The 23292-nt window shown below is 46.9% G+C and overlaps 1 protein-coding gene across 3 annotated transcripts in view; it reads left to right on the forward strand.

Moving 5' to 3' along the window:
* Window positions 1-23292, forward strand: part of EFR3B (EFR3 homolog B) — a 1036998-nt gene that overhangs the window by 308631 nt on the left and 705075 nt on the right. For all 3 annotated transcript variants that reach the window (XM_086928032.1, XM_086928030.1, XM_086928031.1), the window contains exon 3: window positions 7958-8085. In XM_086928032.1, the coding sequence (XP_086784158.1) occupies window positions 7958-8085 (128 nt within the window). The remainder of the gene's footprint in view (window positions 1-7957; window positions 8086-23292) is intronic.

The following is a 23292-nucleotide window of genomic DNA, read 5'->3' on the forward strand; positions in this document are numbered from 1 at the left end:
TTGGCAGAGTGTCGTCCCATCTGAATGTCCAACCGTGGATATTTTTTTTGTCTGTCTGGATCTGCCACCATGTAAACATATTTGTCACTGTCTTGCGATATCGGAGTAAGTGCTGATGACTCTCTGGACGTCGACCTTTGGGATCGATATGAGCGTTGTGACTGGGTACTGGACCTTGATGAACTCTTAGATCGGTCTCTTCTTCCTTGTACGGCTCTGACATGATGACATGACCCTGTGCTTCGCTTAATCGGCCCAGATTTCTTGCGACGGGTCTGACAGGCGGCTTCAAAATGGTTGTCTTTCCCACATCTATGGCATTGTTGTCCGCTGGCTGGACATGGGACCATATGAGGGTAATTTTGCCCACACCGATAACAATGCAACGGTTGTCTACGAGAGTGACTGCTTATGTTTCCGCTGCGAGGTGACCTAGCATGAACTATGTCTTCGAGGGAATAGTGTTTTTTCAGTAGTCGACGGCACATCGATTCCAGCTGACACCCATAAATAATGCGTAGGCGAAGTGCGTCTTCTGTGCTGAAATTATCAAATTTGCAATAGCGAGCTAGGCGTTTGAGGGGGGGTTGAAATCGCTCATGGGCTCATCTCGTTCTTCTGACGCAAGGTTGAACGTGTAACGCTCATAGTTGAGGTTCTGCTAGTGAAGGAAGTTTCTGTTAAGGGCCTCTCTCACGTCATTATACGATGCTGTATGGGCAGTTCATTGATGATTTGTCCAAAATCTTTGCCCACTAGGTTTCGTAATGCGATAAGTTGCGGATCAGGATCTCGTACTTGTGAGCCCTTTATTAAGTCCTCGAAATCGTCAAGCCAATAGGGCCCATACTGTTTCCAGACGTCCGTATCAGGGGTTTGGGAGGACGCAGTAATGATACTGCCATGAACATTGGCCCAGGTGGTGGGGTGATGGGCGCGGAGCCAGTCGCCACTGGTTGCGATGAGGCATATCGTGTAGACATGACAGGGCGTCTATGTCCTCACTCTGTGCTTCAGAGAACCCTACTGACGTTTAGAGATCTCAGTTTCACTCAGTGGGCTCCGGGGTGCTTTCCTTGGTGGCGCCTGGCTTTGAATGGCTTCACTTGGTGCTCCAATGATCTCCACTGGCATCCATGGGTCTCAGCCGCACTTTCAGCAGGCTCTAGGGTGCTTCTGATGTACTAAATGGTCATTGGAATGGGAAGTCAATTGTAGATATTTTGTAACACAGAAAGAAGCCTTTAGAGAGAATAAAAATATACTAAATAACTAAGCGACTCCGAAGCCATCTTCACCTCAAGTCCAGTGTTTTGCAGGAATTGCTCGCAAGCTAGGTGACCCTCCTAAGGTCATCAACCAGGAGGCAGGTTTTGACTGGCTTATTGTAGATCTGGACTAGTGCTTCTACAAGCAGTGAATCTGGCTGTGGCCACCACGTTGCTTCTGTGCTGGCCGTTGCTGCTGTGGTTACTGCTGTGGTACAAGGTGTGCTGCCTGCTGTGGATGTGAAACGCTGCAGACAACATTTGAACCAGGGAAGAGCCATGATATGATTTTGGAGGGGAGCTACTTTTTAACCCTTTACCAGTTCAAAAACAAAATACAAATTGCAAACTGTTGAAATCAACTCTGATGGCCCCTCTTTACATTCTCGTTTGTGAAATCCCACTGCCCTGTAACACAGCGAAGGCTTCTGCAGCCAAACATGAACAGCGGAACAGGTGAGGTCAGGGCATGTGAAGAGCTGGAGCAGAAGGAAAGCTTCAGATGAGTTTGACTCTATATGTCCACCTATTCTGGAACTCTGTAAAGCCGCTCTCACAACCCCTCCAAATTGAACCAGTATTAACAAAGCCAATTAGTCTTGCCCTTGAAACCTGAGTTTTCCAGTCATTGTTTTTTTTATTGCTCCAAGATTATTATTTGCCTTTTTGGAATGGTAAATCAATAATAACCTGATAAAAAAAAAATCACAAAATGGCCACCACATATGCGTATGCACGCATGCACGCACAGTGGCCATATTTGAACGATTTTCCTACAAGCATAAGAAAAAACATATTTATTTGAGTTTAATCTTAATTTATTGATCCAAGGTGCTGGACATCCCTCTCCACCTTCTCCTGTGCCTGAGACTGAGCAGGTGGATCCGGCAGTGGATCCGAATGTTCCGACGCCAGACACTCCCTGTTTGGATACTGGCTCCAATCCATATCCGCAGTTCCCCGGCTCCAGGTGCGGATCCGTCGCATTTCTTAAATGCAATGTATGGGGTTTTTACAAGAGTGGCTTACCCATCCGGACCACCTTCTGGTCTCGTGGGTCCGCTGGCATTCAATTTGGGTGTGCCTCAACACTATGCCCAGGCACCCTTTATGCCCTTCATGCCGATTGCGCCTTCATGGCAATTTCCGGCGCAGAGAGTCTCGACTCCGTTGATGGAATCCTCGGCGCCGTCTAGTGAGCCCTCCTCTCGACCTCGTGTGGATCTCGTGCCTCCTTCGGAGTCTTCTTGGACGCCGGTGAAGTTGGTGCCGCGTTCAACGCCAACGGCGCTCTGTGCGCGGATTCGGTCACAGAGAGAAGCTCAGAGGCTTTTAGAAGAAGAGCAGTACTGTAGAGAGGAGGTAGAAGAAGGCGAGTTGGACGAGTCTCTGGATGAATTCGAGGGAATTCAGGAGGCGAGTGGTTTGGATACCTCTCCAGAGTTGAAACTCTCTTTAACAAGGGCTTCACCACCTCAGGAGGTTGCTCCTTACCATTTGGTATTAAGAAAAGCTGCAGAGCTTTTGGATTTGCAGTTACTGCTGAATACAAACAAAATGTATTGACAGAGGTCTTGCATGCACCATCCTCTATAGTTGAACCTCTATTACCATTTAATGAGGCTTTGTTGGATCCTATCTTAGAAGTTTGGCGTAAACCACTCTCTTTGCCTGCTGTTTCTAAGGCTGTGGCTAGAAGGTATTGGACTGCACCAGGGGATCCAGATTTTCCCTCTTCACATCCTTCTCCAGAGAGTTTGGTGGTGCAGGCATCTTGATCCAAACACTCTTCAGGTGCTTTTCCACAGGCCCCAGCTGACGGAGACTCAAAGAAAATGGATCAGTCAGTTAAAAAGGTTTTCTCCTCTTGTAGCATTGCTCTGAAATCAACCAATGCCACTTGTCTTCTAGGACGTTACATACATGCTTTGATGGATTCTGCGAAGCAATTGGCCTACAAGTTGCCTGAAGAGGAAAGAGGAAGCTTTATGGAGGTTCTGTTAGATGTGCAGGCTGCGTCTAGACAAGTTATTCAAACAGGTCTGGATGCGGCTGACTCAGTAGCTAGAATTATGGGCTCCTCTATTGCCACAAGAAGGCAGGCTTGGCTTTGTTCTTCTGGATTTTCCCCTAATGTCCAGGCTACTCTTGTTGATTTGCCCTTTGATGGGTCGAAGCTCTTTGGGGGAAAAGCAGATTCTGCCTTGCAGAGGTTTAAGGATAGTAGAGCCACAGCGAAATCCTTGGGATTGCAGACCCAGTCGAGAGGTTTTGGCTTCAATAGATATCGAGGCTTTGGAAGGTCTTCCTTTCGCAACTTTCGTCAACCATAACAACAGCAACAAAATCCACTATATAGAGGTAGAGCTGGAGGTCGCCAACATGGTTCAACCTGCAATCTCTCCTCCTCCTCTTCTGGCTCTCCCACTCCTTCTGGTACCGCAGAAAAGCAGCCCTAGATCCCCCATCCTGGAACATGTGGGTCCTGTAGGGGGCCAGCTGTCTCACTTTCTGCAAGATTGGAAATCAGTCACAACCGACCTTTGGGTTTTAAACCTTGTGGAGAATGGGTACGCCCTTCCCTTTCAGGAATTTCCTCCTCCCTACCCTCCTTGCCGAGGTTATTGTTCAGAGGTCCATTTGCTTCTTCTGCAGAAGGAGGTTCTTGCATTACTTCAAAAAGGTGCGATAGAGGACGGCAGGTTACGTCCGATCCTGGACCTCAGTATCTTGAATTTTTACCTGAAACAGGAGAAATTCAAGATGCTGACCGTTGCACAGGTTCATCTAGCGCTGCAGGAAGAGCACTGGATGGTGTGCGCATTTTCACATTCCCATTCTGAAGTCGGACAGGAAGTATCCGTTTTACAGGTGGGTCGCAGCACTACCAGCTTGCAGTCCTCCCGTTTGGTCTTACTACTGCACCTCAGGTCTTCACATAGTTGATGGCAGTGGTGGCAGCTCATCTCAGGAGGCCAGGGATTCCTGTTTTCCCCTATCTGAATGACTGGCTTCTCAAAGCGGAGTTGCCAGAGATGGTGCTTCATCATCTGCGGGTAATATCTCAAATGTTGTTCGACTTGGGTTTTTCAGTCAATGTGCCCAAATCTCACCTGGTGCCCTCTCAGCGCAACCTGTTCATAGGGCCGTTACTGGACACTACTGTGTGTTGAGCATTTCCTCCTCCACAAAGAATTCTCGACCTTCAGGAGATGATCCCTTTATTCCACAATGGAGCGGTTGTTCCAGTTCTGAAGGTCCTTCGCCTGCTCGGTCTGTTCGCTTCTTGTATTCTGTTGGTAAACCATGCACTCTGACACATTAGGGCGCTCCAGTGGTGTCTTCGCAGGCAGTGGTATCAGCACAACGAAGATCTCAGAGAGTCAGTCAGGATCTCCAGAGAAGCTGCAGCAGATCTGTCTTGGTGGAGCTTGGAGGGCAATCTGCCTCAAGGAAAGCCCTTCCATCTTTCTCCATCGGTGGCCACAGTGATAATGGATGCCTCTACCCTAGGGTGGGGTGCTCATCTGGAGATCAAGGGTCTTTGGTCTCCCGAGGAAAGGTTGCTTCACATCAACCTTCTGGAATTGCGGGCGATACATTTGACACTCAAGACCTTTCTCCCTTCCCTTTGTGGTCAGTCGGTTCAAGTCCTGACGGACAACACTACCGCGATGTGGTATGTCAACAAACAGGGAGGAGTAAGGTTGTATCGTCTCTGCAGAGAGGCGTTGCGGCTCTGATCCTGGGCTCAGGACCAGCGGCAGTTCTACACCGACCACGAGTGGAGGCTTCATCAAAAGGTAGTTTGACACATCTTCCGGACGTGGGGGACTCCTCAGGTGGACCTGTTTGCCACTCTCGAATGCGCACTGCCCGTCATTCTGCAGTCTCCAGTTTCCAAAGCAGGGAGCGTTTGGGGACGCGTTTCAGTTGAGTTGGAGTTCACAACTCCTTTACGCGTCTCCTCCCATACCCTTGATTCCTTTGGTTCTGAGGAAGATTTGCCAAGACCGGGCCCAAGTTATATTGATGGCCCTGGATTGGCCAAGAAGGGTGTGGTACAGAGATCTACTTCGCCTCTCATCGCACCCTTCGCTCTGTCTCCCTCTCAGGGCAGACCTCCTCTCAAAGTCGCAGGGGCAGGTTCTACACCCCCATCTCCAGATCCTGCACCGTCATGCCTGGAGATTGAACGGAGAAACCGGAGTTCCTTCTCTCTCTTGCCTGACGTGGAGCATGTTATTTTATCGGCCAGGCGACACTCCACCAAGTCCATTTACTCCTACAGAAGGTCTAGGTTCGTTAAATGGTGTGGAGAGAGATCCATTGACCCTTTAAAGGCCCACTTATCGAATGTTCTTCAGTTTGCTCTTTCTTTGGCCCAGCAGGGTTGTGCTGTGGCCACGGTTAAGGGCTACTTGTCAGACTTCTCAGCTTTTCTGTGTCTACCTGATCAGCCGTCTTTATTTAGGTCTCATATTGTTTTTAGATTTATCCTCCTACTCCTTTTGTTATGCCCCAATGGGATCTTAATCTTGTTTTAACTTTTTTAATGGGTTCCCCGTTTGAACCCCTTCATAGCTGCCCTTTGAGACTTTTGTCTTTTAAAACCGTCTTTCTGGTGACAATTACCTCAGCAAGGAGGGTGAGTGAGTTTCAGGCTCTTAGTTCGAAACCTCAGTTTTTGACCATACATGCTGAAAGGAGGGTCCTCAGGACCAGGGCTGCTTTTCTGCCTAAGGTAGTTACTCCCTTCCATCTGGGGCAGTCCATAACTCTCCCTGTGTTTTATCCTCCCCCTCAACCTTACAAGTAGGAGGAGAGACTTCACCGCCTGGACCCTAAAAGAGCGGTGAGCTTTTATTTGGACAGAACAAAGGATTTACGTTTGGACGATCAGCACTTTGTGGGCTACGTTGGACACTCAAAAGGCAAAGCTGTGCACAAGCGTACTCTGTCTAGGTGGTTCATCTTGTGCATCGAGATCTGCTACGCCCTTGCTGGTAAGGATCCACCTGAGGGTAAAAACGTAAATGTAAATGTATGTGTCTTGTAAAGCGAACTGCTGCCCTGAGGCGTCGTGGCGCTGTAGACCGCTGGGGAACCCGTCCTGGCTATCCCTGTGAGATGGTCCCTACTGGGTATCTCCAAGGTGAAACCAGGCATCCCCGGCGAATGTGGGGGGTCGTTGTAGAGATGAGGCAAGCTAATGCCCAGAGTTGCCCAGTGTGATCCCTGGTTAGAGTAGGCACCGAGGCGAGAATTATCGAGTCCGCTGACCCTAGTCCACGACCCTGCCGCGTCGGGAATTGAACCCTGGTCCCGGGCCGTTCTCTGCTTCCGGGTCTGCCGCCTCTAACCAGTAAGCCACACCACTCCACTAAGAGCTCATTCTACTAGAGCTAAGTCTTTTACCTCTGCTTTGGCCAGACGTGTTCCTGTGTTGGACATTTGTAAGACAGCGACTTGGGCCTCCCTCCACACTTTCGCAATGCATTACTGCTTAAATTCCGAGGTGAGGAGGGAGGGCCATTTCGCGCGTTCTGTCATGCAGGACTTTTTGGTGTAGGAAAAAGTCCTCAAGGAGTGGGACTGCTGTGGGAATCTATTCATAAGGTGAGGAATCCACAGGCATATGTATCCATCAGAAGAACACGTTACTGATTTTCTTGAGCTTTCCTTTTTGATGTTATTCTGTGTATATTGATTCAAATGTTATGTACTGTGTATACTATGGTTTGTTGTCAGTCCACCTGTTTCGCCTCGGAGGCATGGAAAAAATGGGTGGAACTGACGTCATCACGCCGACGAGGTTCTCTTATGGCTCCTGTGACATCATGCAGAGTCGCGAGCGGAGCCGACGTCCTCGTCGGCGTGGAGAGCTAGGAAAAGATTCAGCGGAATGTTGGCGCAGGGGATATTCATAAGGTGAGGAATCCACAGGCAGATACTGTATCCACCTGAAAAAGCGTTACCGAAGGTAAATAACTTGCTCTTTACTAATAAATAAATGAAAGCAGTGAAATTAAGCTTTGAACACATAGTGAGGGAAAGATGACACAGACTCAAAAGCGAAGCAGCTGGCTGCGAGACAGTAAAACCCCATGTGCACACCAGAGGGGTATGTAGGGGTATAAATAGAAATGGAGGGGTATGGAAGGATGAGAGACGAGTAGAAGAATTAGGGCAAACTGGGCCTAAAAGCAATGAAACGGTGTGGAAGGGGGGAGAGCAATGACGGATTTAGAAACGTAAAAGAAAACAAGCATTCTAGGGGCAAAGAGTAAAACACATACATTCTCTAATGGAGTGGTGGAAGAAAAAAGACGTTCTTGGATTGTAAGCAGTGGAAGGATCCAACCCATCACACCAGAAACACTGTAAAACAGCTATGTTCCAAGGGAGGGCGGGGCAAATACAGGAAGAGGAAGGAAAGTCAATTAATATAAATAGCAAACCAATGTGATTAATAAGTAAGCCAATCGATGAATGATCCAAAGCCCACTTTAAGTATTGGTATTGTACACAATAGACCTTTCTACAAGAGGCTGAAGCAGCCTGCAGACTCCAAAAAGACAGAAATAAAAGAACTATGCCAGCTTTGCTCTCTCATTTTTTATTTTTTTTTGTTACAGAATGTAAATCACATAAGAATCACAGTTTAACTCTATTTTCTTCATCGTCAGGATGGACTGGTGAAATCCAATATGGAAAAACTGACCTTCTATGCCCTGTCTGCTCCAGAAAAGTTGGACAGGATTGGTGCCTACCTGTCGGAAAGGCTGAGCAGGGACGTTGCCAGACACCGCTATGGGTAAGTTTGTAACATAAAAAAGTAATGATATGTGATAACCTGTACTAAGCGTGCACGACGAGTAGCTGTTCGGGTAGTTGTTGCCTGGTAAGATGGGTGCTACTTTACTATGTGTTAATAGGTTCTTCAGACGATAATGCTTGAGTACTAATTGATGCAAAGGCCATTTAACCCATGTTGGACAACAAAAGGTGTGCCGCCTCTGCTTTCTGTAGTACATTTTTTTTGTTTGTTTTCAAAAGCACTAAGTTGATTCGAAGGTATCAGCGCGCTTTACATGAGCACCAGTTGCCTTACACAAGGATACATTCATTTTTGCCTAGAATCACAGGATGTTGAGCGTCATTGCCGAGACTCGAACCCGGTTCAGCAGACTTGAATTTGACTGCCCTAACCGTTAGGCTACATCCTCTCCCCAGTACATATTTGGAAATAGTCTATCTGCTTCTAAAATACTCTTTCAGTGGTTTGTATTTATGTTTGCTACTTCTAAAAATGTGTCTGTCTTCTGTCGATTTCCCCCCCCCCCCCCCCCCCCCCATTTATAATTTGTTTTCATCACCCTTCACATAAAAATCCTGGTGAAACACCAGCAGAGTGCCAGCTCTGTCTAAGATGGGCTTTGTAAGCATTATTTAGCCTGTCAAGGAACCATGGCAACAGAAGCCATCCTCTTTGGAATCTTGACAGACTTGGTGAAGTTATTTTTCTCTTGCCCTTCTTTGGAACAATGTTGCTTAGTGAGGTACTAGCACAGCAGCACTATTAATGTCAGTCTGTCTGATGGCATCATTTCATGAATGTGTGGAGTTTGTCTGGCTCTGATAGTTCAGCGTCAGATTCTGTTTCTAGTGTTCAGACAGGCGATTCTTGCAGCCCCTCTCCCTCACGATGGAAGGATGCCACGTCATGCCGTATCACACACTCGTCTGCTGCCAGTGCGGCGGCTCCCTGCTGGGCAGCTGCGACCTCGCATGCGTGAGCACATCAGGCATCAGATCATGGGTGCCCTGGCATGAACTCGCTCAGCCAGCTGCTTGTTCGCACAGCTGGCATGCGTGGCATGCCAGTGTGAGATCCTTTTTTATTACTCCGTTTTGTAAAGATAAATTCCAATCAGAAACACAGAACAATAAACTGCAGTATTACTATAATTTCATAGGCATGAACAATTATATGCAAATTCATCAGAACAATCGGAAAGCAAAATTAGAATCTAAAGACACCCATTATGTACGCAGGCATAAGAAAAACAGTGCCATGTTGTAAAGGAATAAAGACATGTTGACGTACACCAGGGCCTGTGTTTTTTGTAAATACGCTCTGTCATGCCACACACATCAAGGTGACCTCATTTTCTAGATGTTTTTCTTTGGTCTGGGCTGGTGCCAATGTCTCGTCTGCATTGTAATTCTGATGAATGCTGAAAGGAGGGCTTTAGCTGGTCAGTAGCAGATCAGCCTGCTTCATTATTCTAAAGATCCCCAAAACCTCCTGGGAAATACTGCGACCATCTCAACAGCACACAAGAGGGGGAGATGTAAGCTTGGCACCTCGCAGGATTTCTTTTACTGATATGATCTTGTATGTTTGCACTATAGATTGTTTCCTAGCTTTGAGGAACAATGGCAGCAGGGCATGTCGTAGGTAATATTTTGCGATTGGGCATCAAATTATCAAAACACCCTTTGTGAATTGCAATTGACGTATCATGAATTGCATTAGGTTCCTCTCAGTACCCAGTATTTTGCTGATCTAAGCAAAAATCCACACCAGACAGGTATTGTTTTATACGTAATAAAAGTGTTCAATACCTTAGTGGCTTTCTTGACTATCTCATTTGCTTGCTTCTTACTCAATGGCTTTCCTTTCCTTTCCTTTCTTGTGTCGCTTCCTCCTTATAGCCCCGTGCTCTCGGTGTTGCTCCTCCCAGCTCCTCTTTTGCATCTCACGCTACTCTCATTTTTTTAAAACATTTTTTTTCTAGCCCCCTTCCAGTACCACCTACCACTCCGCCGAGTTGCTCACCCGAATCCCCCTGCTCCTCCACAGCTCTTGTGCCCAGCCCGTTTCTTTGTTTTTTGGAGGGCCTGACAACTGCCATTTTCTACTGAACCACTGCGTTCTCTATAATGTGCATTTGCATTACACAATCTTGGAACAGCAAACTGAAAGTAAAAAACAAAAACCTTCCTCCGTGTCATGACACAAATGTATGCATGCATAGCGACACATGATTGTGAATACGTCATCCCGCTGCTGCCAGCGACCATTTTGACTATGTTTTCCAATGCGGTCAGCATCCGAAATGGGCATTTATATTTTCTTTTTTCTGAAGCTGTTCGAAACAAACATTGGCAAGTCCAGAAGATCAGTCAACATCTTTCAAAGATGAGACCTATTGCTTTGCCAATGCTTGTTTACTTATTTTTACATAACATTGCTACTTAAATGAGTATTCCTCGTGCCATTATATTGTACTCTCTCTGATCCATTGTCTTGATGTCAGATATGTATTATGGTACAACACAGATAGACCCTCATCTTTGTTTTCACCTAAGGTGGGATTGCACCGGAGACTATTATACATAGAGTGCAATGCCCCTGTTTCCACCACAGTTGTCCTTTAATTAGTTATTGTGCTGGGCACAAACTGGTATAGTGCACTCAGTTACAGATAATGCTCTACCTTAATAGCAGACTCAAACTTGTGCCTTCCCTGGGGGCACCATATTATTGAAAGGCAGATTGATGTATTTGAAGCAGCTGGTTCGCCCTTCACAGTGCCGGAGGCTCCCAGCCTGCCTTTGAAAGGGGGTCAGAGATCCTGTAGGTGAGTGCTGTGAGTGACATGGACCCCCTCTACTCTCCATGCGTGGGCCGCCTTTAGCGGTGTCTGGCTGTGCTCCACTTCTTTCTAGCACACAGTGTTCCTCCTGACAATTTCTTTGCCTCTGCATCCTCATCCTTAATACGGCGTGGCCGCAGAGGCAAAGTGTTTCTCTCATTAATGTGGTCAAGCCCTCCATGCTAATCATGAAGCGCTCCCTTAGAATCGTGCTTTGCTATATGGGCACCGGCACAATCTCTTTTACAGAAGGAGCCGCATATGCAAATGTAGCCTCTTCTGTGATATCGAAGTGCCCAGCTACGCACACAGGTATACACGCCTGTTTCATCCCTCAGGCACTTTAGGTAATACAGACCCAGGTGGTCATCTCTCTAAATGTTTTTTTTTTAATTCCCTTTCATTGAATACGTTTCCCTATAGTGCTGCACAAGCGCACTTTCTCTACAACATAACAACGTTACAGAGGAGAAAATAACCAATGATGACTAGCAAACACTTAGACTTGCAAGATGTAAAAATAATGTGATTTACCCTAGCTTTATCAGCAGGATGGGCAGTTGAACAACAGAGAGAAAAAGGCTAAGCATGTTAAAATCTTATTTGAGAATAGAAACTGAAGCCTTTTAAATAAAATAATCTGTATGTGTTATTGTACTAAGTAGATAGACCCTCTAGGCATTGAAGGAAAGCGGAAGCACTCTGTGTGCAGCAGAAGTAAAGTTAATGAAAATATAACCGCAGAATGCTGCAAATTTGTCGACAGGCAAAAGGGACCGAGATGGAAGAAGAGACAGTAGATCAGACACTGTTATCCGAGACAGCTATGGCAACAGTTTGTCTTTATTGTATCATGCAGTAGCCGAAATCAGTAATTGTGAATGACCGAAATGGGATTCGGAAATGTCCGCGAGAAAAGAGGAAAGAGCCATTGGAGCAAAGGAGTCTGAAGAAGGGAGAATAAGTGGAGAACTAGACGGTGATCAACACAGAGAAAATCTGAATGATATTTTTACTGGGATTGTTGCAGTGTTCATTTTCAGCTTTTCATCCTTTCACTTCTATGTAGCGAGGCCAGGTTTGGAATCCTCTTTAGGTCTCGCCTAGGCAGCGCGCATGCGCTGCTCCAGGAGGACCTTTAGCCATCAGTCTTCACTTTTCAAGCACTGCACTCGTGCTTGTGGCAGCATCCACCTTGCGGGTAAGAGCAGTGGCGAGCCACAAGCACGAGTTCAGTGCTTGAAAAGTGTAGACTGTTCTCCCAAGAGCGCGTGCACCACTCGCGGGCTCAGCTCCTGCTCCCCCTCTCTCTCACAACCTCTCCACTTCACGGCACTGCGCTTCATGTTTCATGAAGTGCACGAGTACTTCAAAACAGCTGCTGCTTGTTAACTTCAACAATGGAACGTGCGCAGCTCAGTATTCTTCCTCACCCAGGTCACGGTGCTTGCTTTCATTATTAACACGGTCGCCACATGCCGCCCGCAAATGCTTGTTTGCCTCTATTGTTTATTTTCTCATACCTGCCTATTTCTTTCTGAGTTTGTCTCTTCTGGCTTCTCATTACCACCGTTTTCCTGCTTCCATCTCACTTATTCCACGTGCCTCGCTCTCTCCCTGACATACATCTTTTTCTCGCCTCTAGTTCTGACCCCCCCCCCCCCCCCCCCCCCCCCCCCCACAGTGACAAACGACCAGTCTTCCCCCCTCCTCATTCATTACAGGTTTTATTACAGGTCAGCCCTGCCACCTCCCCCACCTTTAACAAGCGGATTACAGGCAGGAAGTTGCACATTAAAGCGCTTATCCTGATTAGCGCCTAATTGATTTAATATTGTCCTCACAGACAGCTTCAAGCTATCTATAAGAACATGGGCTACTTGCCAATACCATTCGTGCTCCCCAGCAGGCCTGCATCGACTTGCTCTCCAGGGTGCTTCTGCTTCGGGGTCGGGCACACAGCCCACCCCGAGGTAGCAGTGAGGATGCAGGGGTGTTATCAGGAGAGGCAGCCCCTGAGCTCAGGCCCTGCTGGAGGGGATTTTTCGTAGATATCTAGTTGCGACAAACCTCTCAAGTACTTTGTGGACGATGCCCCTTTGCTTATAATCGGTTGACTTGGTCACTCGTTTGCTTGCTTATTTGAAACCCCAACTGCACTGCCTCTTGTCCTTTTTGTTAGATGACTTGTGTGTTTTTTTTCCTTCTTACAGCTGTTTCCATATTGCCGCCCCCTCCAAATGTGCATGTGCTCTCCTTGCCCCAAGTTCACCAGCAGGTCTCTTGCATTCCCTACTCATCCATGGCCCCTCAAACGCCCTAATCCTTATGTTTGATTAGCTTGACAGCTCTGCATGTCACGGTATGGTTTTGCACAAGTGAAGTGAAATAAATTTAGCGGATGCTGCATGGTTCAGGAAATATAATGGCACAAACTTACTAAAGAGCGCACCCGCCACAGTCAGCGCTTCAGTAAAATGTCAGTGCTTCAAGGAGGTCCAGCTAAAACTGCATTTCGGATTAGCATTCGTTTCTCTTTTTTCTACGCCTCATTTTAATGTCCGATATGTTTTACTCACAGTTTTGTTTGCATTTAGTTAGACTGCGCTTGAAAGGCTGCGCATCTCACACTGACCTGTGTGAATACTTACCGACCCAAGTGGACAGCGTCTACCCTGCTGCCGGTGAAGTCTACATGCCTCTCTCACTCAGTCTCCACCCCTCTCTCTCTCCCTCTCTAGCTGTTCATCTCTCTTATTCACCCTGTTTCTCGCTCACTCTCTCGTACCCGTCTCTTTCGGTCACTCTTTCATAGTCTCACTCCTGCGCTACATGTGTGTCTTTCTCTCTTCCTCTCACCTTTCTTTTCTTCTGCTTTCTCTATTCTCTCTTTAACTCTTGTCTTCTTTCTCATTCTCACCCCTCTCTTCATTGCTATTTCTCATTCTTTCTTTTTTTTACTCTCTCCCTACGACCTTTCCTCTCTCCCTCCCTCCGTCCCTTCCTCTCGCCCTCCTTTCCCCCTCTCTCCTTCCCTACCTCTTACTCCCTCCATCGCTCCCTCTCTCCCTCTCTCCCGCCCTCCATTCCTCTCTCCCTCCTTTGATCTCTCCGTCCCTTCCTCTCTCCCTCCCACCGCTCTTCTTCCCTCTCGCCCTCACTTCCTCTCTCTCACTCTCTCCTTCCCTTCCTCTCTCCCTCCCTCAGTCCCTTCCTCTCTCCCTCCCACCTGCTCTTCCTCACTCTCTCCTTCCCTACCTCTTTCTCCCTCCATCCCTTTCTCCCTCCCGCCCCTGCCCTCTATCCCTCCCTCCATCCCTCTCTTCCTCCCTCTCTCCGTCCCTTTCTCTCTCCATCCCTTCTCTCTCCGTCCCTTTCTCTCTCCGTCCCTTCCTCCCGCTCTTCTTACCTCTCTCCCTCCCTCACTTCCTCTCACTCTCTCCTTCCCTTGCTCTCTCCCTCCCTCCCTTGTTCCCTCCTTCTCTCTGTCCCTACCTCTCTCCGTCCCTTTCTCTCTCTCTCTCCGCCTCTTACTCTCTCCGGCTCTTCCTCTCTCTGTCTCTTCCTCACTCCGTCTCTCTCTCCCTCCCTTCCTCTCTCCCTCACTTCTCGCTTCAAGCATTCAACTGCCTCGGATCAGGTGTTAAATATTTATAAGGTGAAAGCACGCACAAGATGCAGTAAAGCGTACCTTCTCCATTAATTGAGATATTATAAGAGGTTTCCCCATGCCCTCTTCTCGTTTGATTAAACTGCAGGTACTGAATGTATCAATGAGGTGTGGTATCCCTTTATGTTAAATTGCATCTCTTACCAAACTTCCAAACACTTCTGGCAAAACACTTATAAGGTCCCAGAGGCGAAACCTATTGGCTATGCTGATGCTTGTTTGTTGTGTTGTGTATTTTTGTATAGCGCAGAAGTCCCATTTCAGCTGCTGCAGAGTGCTTGTGGGTCACAACAGAGTTGGTTATCAACTTGCATGGACTAGTTTTGAGGAGGGGGTTTTTTCAACCCTTCAGGGTCTCCACGGGCTATCGGGGGTACTAAACAGGTGTACCTTCAGAACTCTGCAGAGCCTCAGACAGTTCTTGACAAGCATCGAGGTGACGGGGGATGGCGGTCTGGACAGTGGACCCGTTTGTTGTTGAGCTCATCGCTGAACCAGTTGTATCAGGAGAGCTGGCCATGGACGCGTGGGCAGGCCAGAAGAAGTAAAATATGAGAGCGAAAAGATGATTTGTGAATTTGTGATTAGGATAAAGGTGAGATTTAAAAAAAAAAAAAAGCTGTAGTAGATGGGAAATGTATAATTCCTTGTCCATCATGCCATTTAACATTTTAGTAACTCCCAAACAAAGGAAAACCAATAGGTCTGAGTTACATGTGCTAACACATGCAGCGTTACAACGTTAAAGTGAGACAGACGGGAGGTAGCAAGCAGGATGGACTTAAAGGGCTATCATTGTAATATAGTCCTTCATGCAGTTCAGAGCAGTGGAGGCGGAAGGATAAACAGCCAAGAAAGTGTATTAGCCTGGAAATTATTCTTCCACTATGTTGAGCCAATGTGTGATTGACAAATTCTCAACCAATGACTGAGAGGCTGGCCAAAGTAACCAGTGGTCGGCCAAATGTCGGGAGTTAACATCAACTGGTCCAAGTCCCAAATATACCCACTCACTGACTCTGCCGTGCAATTCACGCCAGATTTCCCCCTTGGGTGGTGCGAGGATACACTCACATACTTGGGTATTACCGTGACCCGCTCGCAGGACGAGCTCTTGATTGCTAACTATGGGCGCTTGGGAGACATCACGGATAAGATTGCAAGATGGACTGCACTACCATTATCTATGGCTGGTAGGGCTTTGTTAATTAAAATGGTCATCCTACCCAAATTGCTATATTTATTTGTTAACATTCCTTATCCCCCCAGTCGCCATTTCTTTGCAGCCCTACAGACCCAGCTAATTTGATTAGTATGGGGAGGGAAACAGGCCAGTCTCAAGTGGAGCATGCTCACCCGCCCTTCTAAACAGGGAGGATTCGCCATACCTGACATTATATTTGCGCACAAGCACACTTTGCGGCGTACTGGATGCGACCTCCCCCATATATGCCCCACCTAGCGATTGAAGATGGGCATAAACGCCCCACTCCAAGTGCTACCTACATTAGCATCCCCCCAGTCCCCAGGCACAATATTCAAAATACTGTCCAGAGCACTGTCAGGGCATGGCACGACCTTTCTCACATAACCAGATGTACGCCTATCTACTCTCCCCTCCTCCCGGTGCGGGCGACATGATCTCCCGGTCACCCAAGAGGGCGGCTGTCGAAACCTTTTCCGTAAGCTCTCTATACAAACATGGGGTCAACTCTATGCTGCAGGGAAATTCAAAACCAGTGAAGACTTCTTTAAAGACATTACACCCACTGCCTTAGACCGCTTTTACTATATTAGTCTCCAGCGAGACATGAGGACAGCCACACCTTCCTTTCCTCTAGAACCCTCTACTATGTTACCTATACATGTCCTACTGCAGAAAGAGACCCCATAACATACACTGTCCACTCTATATCTTACGACACAATCCAACAGGGAATATGACTCGCCTGTATCCGGCGGAGCGTGGGAGAGGGAGCTGGGTCACCCTCTGACTGATGAACAGTGGACACACTGCTCTACCCAAACAGGAGAGATCTCCTCCATTAGCCGATTCCGGATGATCCATTTCAAATTTTTACATCGTCCATATTACACGCCTGTAAAACTACACAAACTGACACTCCGTAACCATGCTCGCTGTGATCGATGCGGGAAAGAGGGGGCTTTCAATACCTAGCCTGGGACTGCCCGCCAGTGCACAGCTATTGGGAGGAGGTACTCACTGCACTAGATGAAATGACCGGAACACATGTTCCCAAAGATCCAATCACTACACTATTAGGGTACACTGCACCCATGCCTGCCAAAGTACGGAAATTCGCTTCTATAGCGCTGCTACTTGCTAAACGACAAATAGCATGCAAATGGGGAAGAGGGAGGGCGCCGAAATTTAAGAGCTGGATCCACGACTTAATTTACTGTTAGGAGGGTCTACACACTTACGCGGAACTTCAGCCTCCCTCATCACACCCAAGAGACATATGGGGCCCGCTACAAACTTAATTATTAGACCACGCTAAAGACCGAGAAATATAGACCTTGACATGACAGACACTCACCATCTGCTGGGACTCCCATGCCAACATGATTGTTCCTCCTCCGTGGACATGACTGGGGCGATTGCTGCCCTGTACGCCCATTCTGATCTGGGACTGTGTCGCAACTACTACATTCCTTGCTAACTTTCGAACTGCTAATTATATATCAGAAATGACAGACCTATGCACTTGCCGGTTGCCTAAGTTGTTCAGTTCAACGTTTCCGTCTCTGTGAGATTGTTAATATAATATACACCATCACAATCCGCTACACCCCACTGATGCGGCCGGCCCTGAGGGGTTGTAGGCGACATGCTGTGTATTCCACTCTTTACACCTACACACCCGATAATCTGCTGGTTAATTACACTACCCTGTTGCTATGCTGGCCGCGCAGCGGTTGTAGGCAGTACGCAGAGATGTATGAAGTTGTTGAACCGTAATAAAGGTTTTTGAAAATCAAAAAAAAAAGTAACTAGTGGTCGAAGCTGGCAGCCCCAGGTCACACTCTGTTTATATTGTTAGCAGCAGAAGGTCTGTTGGACAGCTGTGCAGTGAAACCCCTGACCTAAAAAAAATGAAGACAGACACCTCAGGTCAACGAATGTAATACCGCGGAGGGGAATTAAAGAGAACCTAAGGACAGCCATGGACCAATGACATCCGGCATCATGCAGTGATGGATTAACTGGAGTGGATTACATTCCCACGGGTAAAAGGCAGGATATTATGTCCGCATTATTCTCCGTATTGCTGCATGGAATGGAATGATGCAGTTTACTTCACCAAGTATTGGCTCGAAGCCTGCATTGTACATACTTACATTCCTTCTACAAACGTGTTTGCATTTGGCAAAGGGCAGGACGTAAATATATATGGCTGCAATGACAAACAGTGGATTCAGCTTTATCATTGAGATTTAAGTGCTGGTTCTCATGTAGTGTGAACTGATGGCCTGAGTTTGGATCCCAGCAGCACCAAATCACCCTCTAATACTCTGGGAACAATAGTGCACTAATAATGCGTGCAGAGGTAACACTTGTTACTTATAGTGCTTTGAAATGGCACAACTGCAGTAGTGAATACAAGGTATTGTTCATATTATGCACGTATTTATGTTGCATTTGTACAGTGCAAACTTAGGCGGAATGTAGAGTCCAGGATAGAGAAACAAGCAACGAGAAGCTGTCACGGCTGCTCTTGATAATCAGTAGTGGGGTGGGGTCGGAGGTGGGAGAGTGGGGTAGGGGTGGAAGGAGAGGAACAAATCACGTACCTGCCAGCCGTGCCCTTCTGTTCCCTCCTCTTCCTGACTTCTGTTCTAACAGGAAGCAGGATAGGTTCCCCCTAAGCCAATCGCAACAGTGCCGTGTTGTGATTGGTCTAAGCACTGTGGTTTGGCGCTCAGACGGGTAATGGGGGCCTGGGCATGTTTTTCACCCAGGCTCTAATGCAGCCTGGGTGGAGAACATGCAAAGCGCGCATGAATGTTTGGCCGGCCCTGTCATGTGCTTATCTAGGTTCCTGATCGATACTGTGACCTTATGCCCCTATTCGGCTATAAAGCCCCTTTTTCCCTATATTGGCATAACCGTTCAAGTGCGATTTTCTGTAAAGTCATCTCTGGCCTCACACGAGCAGAGCCACAGAGCCACATTCCAGCATGACTCTCTGCTACTTCCTTTGCGACCAATTAGTGCAATGACAGAGCAGCAGTCACTATCTGATATTCCTAGATAACACTCCGAGTTCTTCAACAAGATAAAAACTTAGCAAACCTGGAAATCCCCGCTTGCTATGTTTTGATTAGTAATGGAACTCTAATGAGCAACTGATAACTATCACTTCCTAGTGACATCTTTAATTGACGTCTTATGTCCAGCAAACTTGCGTCAAACCCGGCACCTGTCAGGTATAAATATTACCAACGTTGCCTTAAGCAATGAGCGAACATGTTGCTGATGCCAGCTGCCTGCATGACCCCGTGTTGGTAAAAACTAGCACTCTGTCGCTGCAGCCTGCTATCCTGTGGTGGTGAAGCTACTGATTACCATTATCGCCGCTACAGCGCGACCTATGGTGCAGTACGCTTGAGGAGCCGTGCAGCCGTCCTCTGCGAAGACATCCAGCCCAGCTGCCCGCGGACGCTGTCACCCCTCCTTCCTCGACGCGCTGAGAGAAGCCGCTGCCTTTCTCGTGCTGAGAAATCCAGTCCCGGCGCTTCCAGTTTACCCTCGCAGGTGACTGGGATATCGAGAGAGACCCCTGAAGGAGATACCAATCCTCCATCATTCTATTCAGAGGTATGGTGTTGACTAAACCCTTAGACGAGAATTCTTGAAACAAACCTTGGCAAAACCAACTTAACTTAAGCTACTTACTTACTCCCCTTCTCACGTGTTAGGCCTAGGTCAGGCACACTGGGGTAGGCTTAGTTAGAAGCACCAGTTGAGTATGTTAGCTAATGTATATATGACTGTATAAATGTTTTATTACTTTTAAACCATTGTATGGCTAAGAAACCATATCAATGCTTTTACAGTTCTATTTCGCTATTCTTATCTTACTGTACGTACTTTTTATAATAACAGTTATTGCAATTGTGGCAATACATTTCTCTTGTATGAGAAGAAAGACTGTTCAATAAATGTTAACCTTTATTGATACACGCCCGTCTCTCTATTCTCTACATACCGTGAAAGTAAACTGCACTAGACCGACTGAGTGAAATCTATGTCTATTGTTTCACACAACCCTAGAGATCGACTGTTGATCTGAGGAGCAAAGTTGTCATGTTGCACGGTTGTTGGAAAGCTGAATCCCTTCTTGTCTGTGCCAAGGAAGCTGATCACTTCCTATGCAGAGAAGAAAGTTTCCAGTGACCTCTGAGCTAGTTGGTAACACAACCCAATTAAGTTTAGCATAGTCAGTGGAGGCCTGGAATATAAGCAGTTCCACGTCGATACTACTGTTTATGTTATTCCAATGCGCAGGGCCTAGTGGGAAACTAGGAACTACACTACATGGCGCCCTAACGTTTGGTAAGGCGATAAACTAACGTAAGACTTGTAGAGTAACTCAGTCGTGCATATTTCACACCCCTTTCTCCCGTAAATACTCCAATAGACGTCTGGAGTGGGTGAAAGGTTAAAATCCGCCCGACCTTAGTAGGAAGAGATTCCTATGTAAAGCTCTGGTTTATTCAACGATGAAGGATACAGTGTTCCAAAATATTGTGCATCTAATCTTTGTCTCCTTGGAAACCTACTCTGCAAACCTCGCATTTTTACAATGCCAGAAAACGGAGCCCCTGGGACCGCAGTAGATGCGACTCAGCAAGGTCCCGAGTACACAGACCCGGATGCTATTATCATCCCGGTCCAGTTAAGAAGATCTATAACTTTAAAACTTATAGAAAACGGACTGCCACCTCAAGGTGGTACAGTAATTTTCGTGATAGAGGCTCACGAGTATCGGCAGACAGAGGTATTCTATTCATGGATAAACTTTCCAGCGGTAAACGCTATAACACAAGAGTTTCACTATTACAAAATAGAGGAACCTCCGGGAGAGTACGCTCCTTTCGAGGAGGTTGAAATCCCACTTAAATTTCAAGAGCACCTGCTCTGGTTTAATGGCGCCCTAAAACACAATGATCACATAACTAGGCTCGGTCCACTAGGTAGACCAGGAGCCACGTGGCCGGTTCTAGCCAGCTACACACCACATCCTGACATTGCGAAAATGTCTAGAGAAGAGCTGTTAGTACAGCTAAACACATTAATAAAAATACATAGGCAATTAGTCCAATATGTAATACGGACTGCAACAGTCCAGCCAGCTGTTAATTCACACCAGCTGACCCCTCATCAGGGGAACACAAATAAAATTACACCACAGAACATACAGTCATGTCTTGGTAAAACACCCGTAAAACGGGAACAAATTCCTTTCTGGTTAGCCCAGAAAATCACTCAAATAGAGGCAGTATTTCCTGATACTACCCCTATTGAGAAACACAGAATCTTGACCATCTGCCTTCCTATGGGAATCGCACCACACGTGGAGGACTGTGACACTTGGGGTACAGTCTTTGCTTCCATTTACACAAAAACACACGGTGTTCCGTCTATGGCGGTAATACCTGACGTGCTAAAACAGATTCAAAATGAATTCGGTCCAGAACCCGCTTTAAATCTAGGTATGAAATTACTGAAAGACTTCAAGCAGGTCACGGCTATATTATTAGCCAATGTAAAGGGAGAAGCAGCATCTGTGGCGATTCGCCAGAAGTTGAGGGAAACAGATATAAAAGATGCTGTTGAGCTTGCAAAAATCATAGAAAAATGCTATGAAGAATTAGGTAGAGACAGCTTGGGTGGGAAACCAGTTAAGCCCCAACTGCTCGAAAATCCAGAAAAATTATTTATTAAAAATAATTCAAACACTCCTAAAAAGAGCTGGGATGGAAATAAACAATCCACTCCCAAGGAAAAAGTTTTCCAGTCCAGAGGAAGGTCTCCTCGACGGAGGGAAAGAACTCCGACTCGAGAACGCCAGTCTCCCCAACGGGAGCCCTCTGAGAAAAGATATAACCTTAGAAATAGGGATAATATTAAAAAACCTGATAGATATCAAAGTATTGATACACGTCCCTCTCGATCTTTTCCACAGAATTCGGAAAGAAGAGGACGGTCAGACCCAGGAGAGCACACCAAGTCCAAAGACAAGGAACCTGCTCAAAATAAGAAATCTCAATTTCAGAAAAAGAAGGTAGCCAGTATTAGAGTAATCAACCATGCCGAGAATACTGAGGACACAGTTGAAAAACGGGGAGTGGGCATTGACAATGTTGGACAGTGCAGCAGTGTTGGAAATGGGGGTTGCCCAAGTCTCAAAGGGGGTAGCATGGCATCAAGCGGACAGGCCAAACTTGGAGGACATGTGAAGCACTCACGCAGTACCCTCAGACAACACACCAGGCACACTACAAAAGAGGCAGGACACCAATCTGAGTTGGAAAATTAAACAGTTTAGTAGTGTTTCCAACCTGCAAGGCAAAAGAATGCAAAACAGTAGTGTCACAACATGACGCCAACTGGCACCAGAGCCAAGTACTTCAGAGGGGGATTATTTACAGGGGATAAAAAGGGTTGAGTCCATAGTCCACAGCTGTAATAAAAAGGATGGGTTAAAATTGTCATTAGATCTGGAGCCCAATCTGGCGGGGCCAACTCAGACTCTCATCCTACAGGGAAGGCTGTAATTGCAAAATACCACATTAGCATAGTAATCAGCCTACAATACCACTAGGCACAGAAGTGCACCACACCTTTAGTAGGAATCCGCAGGGCATTGAATGAGAATAAACATTTCAATACATGTAAATCACTTCCTCAAATGTAAGACATTTCATTAGCCATTGGAACCTTTCCCGTAGGGGTAAACACTGCATCAGCAACAGGAGATACTCCTAAGATTGATCAGGCCGGTATCACCTTTAATAAAACATCAGGTTTCTTCCCCCCTCCACCTAGGGAACTACGCATCAGGCAGGGCCTACTCAGGCCTTCATCCTTGAGAGGTTGGCTGAAATTGTAAGTTGCATATTAACATAACTACACCTCATGCGTGGCAACGCCAACCCAACCCCTGTAAGGGAAAACATCATACAATACCAGACAGGAACATGAATCCTCAGCCCCCCTGCAACCTGCAACACAAACATTAAGCAGTGCATTGGCATCAATCACCTTAGCTTAGGCATAACACTAAACATGTCACCACAATGCAGCTCAGTTTAAGAATCATTTCACTGCAGGAGTAAAGGGGGTAACGCAATATTCTACATAGCATATCCCCTTAAACATTTCATCAAAGGAGCAACCCAGGGGATAACTGGGCCTTGTAGGAATCAGGCAACTTCTCCTTATGTCAGAACAACCCTCTCATGGTGGACGGCAACCATCTCATTAGGGCTAGTAACCACCTCTCTGAGCAAGAGCAAACATTTCATACAGTTAAGCCATGCACAGGGCCTAGGCTGAGCAGGTTACTAGACGAAGTAGGGTTAATCCCTGGGTCTAGGCCCAGCACTTCCTGATAAATCTCTCCACCCCAGGCAGGGGTTAACTCTCAGGGCCCAATAG

The sequence above is a fragment of the Lissotriton vulgaris genome, chromosome 6, assembly GCF_964263255.1.
Source record: "Lissotriton vulgaris chromosome 6, aLisVul1.2, whole genome shotgun sequence".
In the NCBI taxonomy this organism is placed as follows: domain Eukaryota; kingdom Metazoa; phylum Chordata; class Amphibia; order Caudata; family Salamandridae; genus Lissotriton; species Lissotriton vulgaris.